We start from the raw sequence: 9,354 nt of genomic DNA on the forward strand, positions 1-9,354 counted from the left end.
ACAAATGTTGACTGAATATAATGTCACACAAGAAGTCATGACATTGTACTATGACAACCTGAGTGTTATAAATATTTCCAAAAATCCTATTCAACACAGCAGGACAAAGCACATTGATATTCGTCATCACTTCATTAGAGAACTTGTGGAAGAGAAGATCATAACACTGGAGCATGTTTCTACTGAAAAGCAATTAGCTTACATATTCACAAAAGCTTTGGATGCTAATCAATTTGAATGTTTAAGACGGAAATTGGAGATTTGTATTCATGAGAATCTATAGCAATCAAAGGAGTTTGTGGTTAATTTCCCAGAGGATATTTCTGACAAAAATAGCAAGGATTTTAGCAAGGTGGTTATAAGAAGAAGATGCTACTTCCTCAGACTGAGTAGTGAAGGTCCCCATGCTATGAAGACTGGTCCCCCTGGTGGTTTGGTTGTTTTGGATGCTGAAGAATTTATTATTTTTCTGTTGAAATGTTTGTAATTTGTGGCAGTCCTTACTGATGCCTTGATGTAATATTTGGGCTCTTAATGAGTTCCATGAATTTCTAATTATCTCAGCTATTACAGCTGTGTATAATTATGGTTTGTATCTCCTAACAATCATGTTTTAACATTTTATATGTTATAACATCTCTTATGACATTCTCTGCTAGGCTGATTTACATTTATTTTGTCTAATTGGTCACCTTTGGTCTATTTTGACTAAAAAGGGGGAGAAGTGATTATGTGGAGCAGTTAAATATGTGGAGCTGTGTGGAGATGTATGTGCTGGTGTAGCTGAACAGATGAACAACTATTATTGAAGGAGATCTGTTTGTTGTAAGACAAAATGTTGTTCTTTTTACAGATGTTGGAGGAGATGTCTGATGTGGTGCACAGGTGATGTTGAAGCAGATGTCAGAGGGTGACTCTGATTGTTACAGGTGTTGTTATTGTTAAAGGAGATGTCTGTATTGAACAGACTTAGGGGGAGAAGAAGTACCCTTGTGCATTTGTGTGTTTTACTAGTTGCTATCATAGCTAGTAATTCTGTTTGCTTTTACTGGTGCTTAAATTGCTGTTATGTTGTTTAACTACTGATAGTTTTTTCTTGTGAACAAAATGGACAGATATATGTTTTAGCCAAAATTTTCCAAAGGGGGAGTTTGTTGGTTCTAAGTGTTGGCAGCAATTTTGGTAAAACAAAGAGTGTTCACAAGATGTTGCATGTGATGTCTTAACATAAGATATCTTGTACCTGCAGGAGATTTAAAATGGAATTATGCAGGATTGTTTCAGGATGTCATACCCGATGTCATGACATCTGATATTATGTACCTGCTGGATATTTAAAATGGAATTATGCAGGATTGTTCCAGGATGTCAGACCCGATGTCATGACATCTTTACACAGAACATTCAGGGTGAATGTTATGTGTTATGTGATTGCGCATTTAATGGCAATCTATGTATGATTGAAGATCTGATTTGCAATCGTATTCAATCATTAATTACAACCTGATTTACTTATTTTCCAAAGAGATCTAATCAGTTGTCATGAGAAGATTTAATTGGAAAATAGTTTTAGGGTTTCAAGATGTCCAAGCCCAGCTGAATGCTTCTATAAATAGGACATGGAAAACCTGATTTGATACACAACCAATACAAAGCGAAATATTGAGAGAGAGCAAGGGTTTGTGTCTTGTGTGGTCGTGTGACTTGTAAGCCATTTAATTCATCAATAGATGATTGAATTGGTCTGATTTGTGAGTTGTAATTTGTCACTCAAAGCTTTTAAGCATGAGTGTGTGTCTACTTGATTGAAACTGTTAAGTAAGATCAAGTGTGTGTCTACTTGATTGAAGCCGCTAAGTAAGATCAAGTGTGTGTCTTTGAAGAGTGTCTTCTTTTCATAAGTAATTGTTGTTGAAAATCACATGTGTGATTGAGGGGGAGTGAGTGGGTTCTCATATCTAAGAGTGCTTAGGTAGAAATCACACGGGTAGAGATTAGGTGAAAAAGACTGTAACTTGTGAAGTGTAATGAGAGTCTTTGAACTGATTCTATTTAGTGGATTTCCTTCCTGGCTTGGTAGCCCCTAGACGTAGGTGAGTTGCACCGAACTGGGTTAACAATTGCTTGTGTCTCTTGCATTACTATTCTTTATCTTTATCCTGTTTGTTTTACTCAGATATTAGTGTCGTGACATTACCTTCGACATCTCATATCTGATACCAGAATTTCAAGTTGGTTGAGATCTAAATCAATGTGGTCATGAAACTGCATGGTATTCCGTCAAGTATTGTTTCTGATAGAGACCCTAGATTTATATCAAGGTTTTGGGAGAGTTTGCAGGAAGCCTTGGGAACCATGTTGAGGTTGAGTTTTGCCTATCATCCGTAGAAGGACGGTCAGACAGAGAGGACTATCTAATCCTTGGGAGATTTGTTGAGAGATTATGTTCTATAACAAAAAGGAAATTAGGATAACTACTTGTTGTTGATCAAGTTCGCATACAATAATATTTTTCATTCTAGTATTGGAATGGAACCATATGAGGCTTTGCATTGAAGAAGGTGTATGACTCCTTTATGCTGGTATGAAACAGGTGAAATGGTCGTGCTTAAATCTGAGATTGTTCAACAGACTACTGACAAGATCAAGATGATTCAAGAGAAAATGAAAGCTTCGCAGAGCAGACAAAATAGTTATCATGATAAACGAAGGAAGGTACTTGAATTCCAAGAGGGAGATCATATGATTTTGAGAGTTACTCCAATAACTGGAGTTTGTCGAGCATTAAAATTTGGAAAGCTCGCGCCTCATTTCATTGGTCCATATAATTTCCTTCAGAGAGTAAGAGAGGTGGACTACAAAGTTTCATTACCATCGTCTATTTTGAATCTTCATGATTTCTTTCATGTGTCATATCTTTGGAAGCATATTCCTGATCTGTCTCATGTGATTCAGTTGAATGATGTACAAGTTAGAGAAAACTTAACCATTGAGGCATCACATTTACGAATCGAGGATCGCAAAGTGAAACACTTGAAAGGCAAGGAGATTGCTTCAGTGAAGGTAGTATGGGGAGGACCTGTTGGTGGAAGTGTGACGTAGGAGCTCGAGAGTCGGATGAGAGAGTCTTATTCTGATCTTTTTCCTTAAGTTAATTTTCAAGGGAGAAAATTCGTTAAGGGGGAGAGTTATAACACCCCGATTTTCGTATTTTTGTTTTTAATTGAGTTAAAATTTGTTTTATTTAATTATTGGCATGCTTGGATATTTTTATGGAATTTGTGGAGAGTGGTGATAATTATTTAGAATTTTAAATGATTAAAATAATAAGAATATAGGGAATTCATGAGATTTAGGTGGGAACAAAGAATAATAAAAATATGGGGTAAAGTGGTGAGAAATAAAGGTAAGTTAGGGGCAAGGTAAAATAACTAGAAATATAGAATTAGGTTAATATTAATAAGAAGGATTAGTGAAGCCTTTAAAGTATCAGTACGTAAAATTGGAGGAAATTAGGATAAAGAAATTGTGAGAAAAGGCAAAACAAGGGTTTGGGAGAGAGGAAGAAGCCATAACGAAAGCTTACTCTTGCTAGAAATTAGGGTAAGGGGAGATATCACTCTAATATTGGTGTCAAATGCATGAAGGGTAGAGAGGGATCCCCACCCTCCTCTAGTTTTTTTAAATCATTTTCACCGTTGTTGATGTTCGATGTGTTTGAGGAAGATTTATGTGAAACTTAATTCATATGTTGTGATGAATATGATTTTTATGTGCTGATTTTGATGTTGGTTTTTGTATGTATTTGTATGTACAATTTATTGGGTTGTTGTTCATGTGTTCATATATTGGTGTTATGTATCAGTGAAGAGTATGATGATCTGATGCGATGATGTTGATTTTGATGTTGTGATGTGTTTATTTCCCTTCGATTCATGCACTTTATGATATGATGTGTTTTGGGGTTGTTAGAGGTCAAAACTTGGGGATCGGGGGATGACGCAAGACTGAAAAAAAAGAGAAATTGCATAAAATCGTGAATAAATTAGGGTTTTTTGGCCATAAGAAACAAGTTGAACGAACAAAGTGGGTCTTTAGAAACTGTAATTTGCTATTCTAATTCTACCTCCAACGGATCTTTTAAGTGTCTATATAAAGGAGTCTTGGAAGAATGGAAGAAGTTACTCATGCTTGCTAACACTTACGCTATTTGAACATACACACACTATCTGATAAAGTAAATTTTTTTTGTGTATATTCTTTGTAAACACACAAGAGTTGTTTCTCGTTATTGTGTGAAATATTATTTGTATTAATCTTGCTTTAATATGCTTTCTTAGAAGCGTTATTTGTAAACACAAACTTGTAAATCTCAAAGTTGTTTGAGTGGTTTCCTTGTGTGACTAGGTTTTAGTCAGATAGACTCAAGAAGACAAAAACGGTTTATCTTTGTGGTGTTTGTAATCAATTTCGATTATAGTGGATTAAGTCCTTGTTGAGAAGGCAAAATCACCTTGGCAAGGTGGACTGGAGGTAACTTCATTAATAGCGAACCAGTATAAAAATAACTTTGTTATTTTTCTTGTTCGTGTTATTGTTTGATTAAGTTGGTTTTGAAAAAGTTTTTGTTTTTAGAAATCGATTTCAACCCCCCCTTCTTGTGTTTTTTACCACCTTCAATGGTGTATGTTCTCCTCTAGAGTACAAAAAAATCAGGTAGAGGAGTCGCTGTTTAAGCTAGAGGACGATGTTGAGGCCTCTTTAGTTATTTATCGTTCGAGTTTTTAGTGGAGTCACTATGTAGCACTGGGGATGATCTATTCTATATTTCATTGTTACATGTCTTATTCAATTTAGAGTTGTTGAACCACTTTGTTATTCATTTGTTGTTGAGTTGTTATATGTCGACCTTTATTGTTTCCGCTGCTTAACTCCCATGATTATATTTTGTTGGTTTTTTTGTTTGGTGAAACATGCGTGACACTCTAAGTGTTGAGTTAAAAATTGAACTACTTTACTAAGTGTCGAGTCGGGGAACTAGAGTGTTACATAGTGATATTAGAGTAGGTTAGTCCATCCGGCCAAATTGTGAACTAGTTGTCATCCTTTGTGTGTGACATGTGTGCGAACATTGTCGACTGCTTGTTTCATTTAATTCTATTTTATTTTCTATTTTCGATTAGGTAATCTATTTTAGCTGATTATGCAGAAAGAAATGGCTGGAGGTATAAATGATGAAGCAATTGTTGAATCTCTTCAAGAAATGGCTCAGGCAAACACGACTTTGCAGGCGAATCAGAATAATCAGAAGGGAGGTGCTGACAAATTCTATGGATTGGGGAAGTTTGAAAGGAATAATCCGCCTACCATCAAGGGAAGATATGATCTGGAAGTTTCTCAGATATGGCTCAGAGATATTGAGAATATTTTTTGGGTTATGGCTTGCACTGATGCCCAAAAAGTGTTGCTTGGTACTCACATGTTGTCAGAAGAGGTGAAATTTTGGTGGAATAATGCGTGTTAGAAAATGAAAGCTGATGATATAAAGATTACTTGGATTGTGTTAATAACTGAATTCCTAGAGAAGTATTTCCCAATTGATGTGCACAGTAAGAAAGAGATTGAGTTCCTTGAGCTGAAGTAAGGAAACATGGTTATCTTTGAGTATGCTGCTAATTTCGAAGAGCTAGTTATATTTTCTCCATACTATAATGATGTGGAGGTCAGTGGCGGAGCCAGATAAAAAAATTGCGATGACCACTAATGTAAAATAAAGATTATAAATAAAATGTAAATAGTATTTTAAATAAAACATTAAAGTTAAAATAAATACAAAGTTAATTACTAAAAATTTAAATTTCATGACTTAAAACTACCTTAAAGTAATGCTTTACGCGTAACGAGTGACTTGAAATCGTCAATAATTGACTCCGAACTAATGCTTGCACTAATCTCCCTTTCAATATATAGTGTCATGCTATCTCCAAGAAACCCATCATCCATCTTGTTTCTCAACTTAGTCTTAATAATTTTCATTGCTGAAAAAGACCTCTCAGTCGTGGCCGTAGAAACGGGAAGAGTCATGATAAGACGAAGTAGTCTATCAATCAAGAAGTAAGTTTCAGCCTGTCCAGATGCAACCAAACATGAACATAGTTCTTGAATAGTTGATAAATTATTCAAGTTTGATGCTTGACGAGCAACAAATAGAAAATATTGGATTTGAAATTGCAAATTATTCTTCTCTTGATCACTAAAATCCATATGATAATATTTTTCAACTAAAGAACAAATAGTATCAATGTTAAAAGCTTTATATCCATCCTTAGGAGATAAAGAACAAGAAAGAGTTAACAAATTCATTGCCTGCTCACTGAATCTGCTATTCAACTCTTGTAACTGTTTGTCAATGGTAGTGAAAAAGATTTCAACTTTAAAGTAATGTTGAATTGTAACTTGATTCTCTTCAAGACGGGAGCATCCAAATCTTGTTGTTGAATGAACATCATTAAGATCAGGAATCTCAATACCATGCTTTTCACAAAAAGATACCACTTTAGTAAACAATATATCCCAACCATTTTCTCTCAAACCTTGAATAAGATGTTTTGTTGAACGAACCAAGTTCATAGCATTAACTACATCTTGATTTTTTTTTGTAAGGCTTGACAAAGCATATCTGTTATTCCCATGATTTCTTTCATCAAGTGCAAAATAAATATAAAATCAAATTCCTTCAAGTAATTGTAACAACTATCTGCATCCTCACGTGTAGCATAACTCCCTCTATCTTTTGCAATTTTTTTTAAAACTAAACAAGTTGCTTCATACACGTTTATCAAGCTAGAAATTGAATCGTAATGTGATCCCCAACGAGTATCTCCAGCTCGTTTTAATGTACCAACTTGATTTGCACCTTTACCAGTTACAATCTCATCAATCTCTAACAAATAAGCAATTTCTTCTAATTGGGCAGCTTGTAACTCATCATGACGCTTTGTAGAAGAACAAATAACATTTACAACAAAGATCAGCTTCTCAAAAAATTTATGAACAGGTTTGACTTCTCTTGATGATGTAACTAATGCAAGTTGCAATCAATGAGCAAAACAATGAACATAGTATGTATAAGGATAATCCTTCATAAAGAGGGCTTGTAAACCATTCCATTCTCCTCTCATATTGCTAGCACCATCATACCCTTGGCCACGAATGTTAGAAACATCAAGGTTATGTCAAGAAAGTATATCACATATTGCTTCCTTAAGAGTTAAAGATGTGGTGTCTTTAACATGTGCCACATCAAAAAATCTCTCTTGTATTAAACTAACTTTATCAACAAATCTTAATACAAGAGCCATTTGTTCCTTTTTTGACTCATCACGAGCTTCATCAACAACGATACAAAATTTGGAATCACCAATTTCCTCACGAATACTCTTTTTCACCCTACTAGAAAGAATTTGCAAGAGCTCTTTTTGAATTTGATGTGAAGTATACTTGCAATTTTGTGGAGCATTTTCCAACATAACTTTTGCAACTTCATCATTGTAGGATGCTAAAAGTTTCAATAACTCAAGAAAGTTACCTTGATTTCTTGATTTGCTACTTTCATCGTGACCCCTAAAAGCACAAGCTTGTAGTGTTAACCAACGAACAGTGTCAATTGAAGTCTTGAGTCGTAACCGATTATTCATTCTTTGACTTGAACTTTGCACTTGAATAACATTTCTAATATGACCATCTTGATTCAACAAGTCTTGACAAACTTTCATTGCATTGTTGTGTGGTGAGTAAGGATCCTTCCCTATGTGTTTAAGAAAGGAACAATGTTTTCCATTCCTAACTTTCTTCCAATTTTTAAAACCCATAGAAATAAAGACAAGTGATCTGGGACGTCCACTCAGTTTTTTGTTAAAAAGGTAACATGGTAAGCAATATGCGGCATCTTCAGATGGTGAATATTCTAACCATGACGGAAATATGCTAAACCAAGTATGTTGAAACCTTCTCGGATGATCCTCGTTACCGGACAAAGGATAGTTTTCTAAATGAATTTGATATGGACCCCATTTTAGATAAGCTCTTCGTATTGCATCCACTTGATTTGGTGGATATTGCCAAATCGGAGGACGCTTTCCAGGATCGCGTTCCAAAGAATTTTCAAAACCATGATGCTCTTCAATTGTTGGATTCTCAAGAACTGTTTCAGATTTGGATGTCGGGATTATAATTTCTTCATCTCTCTCTTCTCTTTCAATTTCACATGCTTTCCTTTTGAAAAAAGAATCAATTTTCCTATTATTCATCTTTACTCTTCCTATAATATCATATCAGATCCAAAAATCAATTTAGAGAACATAAAAATTAAAAGAGAAAAAAATTAATAAACTTAATTAATCAACTTTAATCCGTTTTCAAATACCGGTAACTTCACTATTAGAAATTAGCAGCAACAATGATTAAATAAACCTTATTACAGTGTATAACTATATTTGTAAATTACAGTGTTATGAATTGGCTTAATAAACTTCATATAGATTATTTTAACACATCAAAAAAGAAGAACCCTAAAAATATCAAAAACACAAATCAAGTAATCACTTTAATTTGTTACTTTTTATAAAAGAAGAATGAATAAAGTTTTTTACCTGTTAGATGCTGATCACTTTAATCTGTTCCGATTCCGGTGCCGCCGTGCCGGTAGCAAACCCATATGAGAAAGAAAGGAAAGATAGGAGCTTTTTACCTTATCTGTATTTTAACCTAACTTTGAATGAAAAATAAAAAATAAAGAATAATTTTAATTTAAAATAAGGATATTTTAGTAATTTAATATATATGAAGTAAAAAAAATTGAGGGGTGGCCGTGGCCTTCCCACGTCCCCCCTCAGGTCCGCCAGTGGTGGAGGTTGGAGGGTCAAAGTGCATCAAATTTGAAAGAGGCTTGCGTCCCAAAATCAAGAAATTTATTGGTTATTAGGAGATTCGTCGGTTCTCTGTGCTAGTGAATAAATGCATGATGTTTGATGAAGATAGCATGGCTAGATCAACTCACTACAAAAGTGTTAGTGTGAAGAAGAGTGGAAATTAGTTTCGTGGGAAACCGTATCTAACTCCAGATGATAAAGGGAAGTAGAAGTTTCAACAAAAAACTTCATGTGGGAAAGAGATAAGTGAGGAAGGAGCTCATAATCCTCTGAAGTGTTTCAAGTGTGGAGAGTTAGGTCACTATGCTAATGAATGTAACGGTGCGGGTCTGGAATGCTTCAAATATGGGAAGACAAGTCACTGCATTGCTAAGTGCAGGAGTAATGCGTCAACCTGTCATAATTGTGGCGAGCATGGTCACAC

The 9,354-nt window shown here is 34.8% G+C and overlaps 1 protein-coding gene across 1 annotated transcript; it reads left to right on the top strand.

Moving 5' to 3' along the window:
* Positions 1–2,598: 2,598 nt before the first annotated feature.
* On the top strand, positions 2,599–3,102 carry LOC127136860 (uncharacterized). Its single transcript, XM_051063375.1, has one exon. The coding sequence runs from the start codon at positions 2,599–2,601 to the stop codon at positions 3,100–3,102; it is 504 nt and encodes a 167-aa protein (XP_050919332.1).
* Positions 3,103–9,354: the final 6,252 nt, after the last annotated feature.

This window comes from Lathyrus oleraceus, chromosome 4, assembly GCF_024323335.1.
Source record: "Lathyrus oleraceus cultivar Zhongwan6 chromosome 4, CAAS_Psat_ZW6_1.0, whole genome shotgun sequence".
NCBI lineage: Eukaryota > Viridiplantae > Streptophyta > Magnoliopsida > Fabales > Fabaceae > Lathyrus > Lathyrus oleraceus.

What these genes read in the sequence shown, in the direction of transcription:
- LOC127136860 (XM_051063375.1), top strand. Translation starts at nt 2,599, where the DNA reads ATGGTCGTGCTTAAATCTGAGATTGTTCAACAGACTACTGACAAGATC.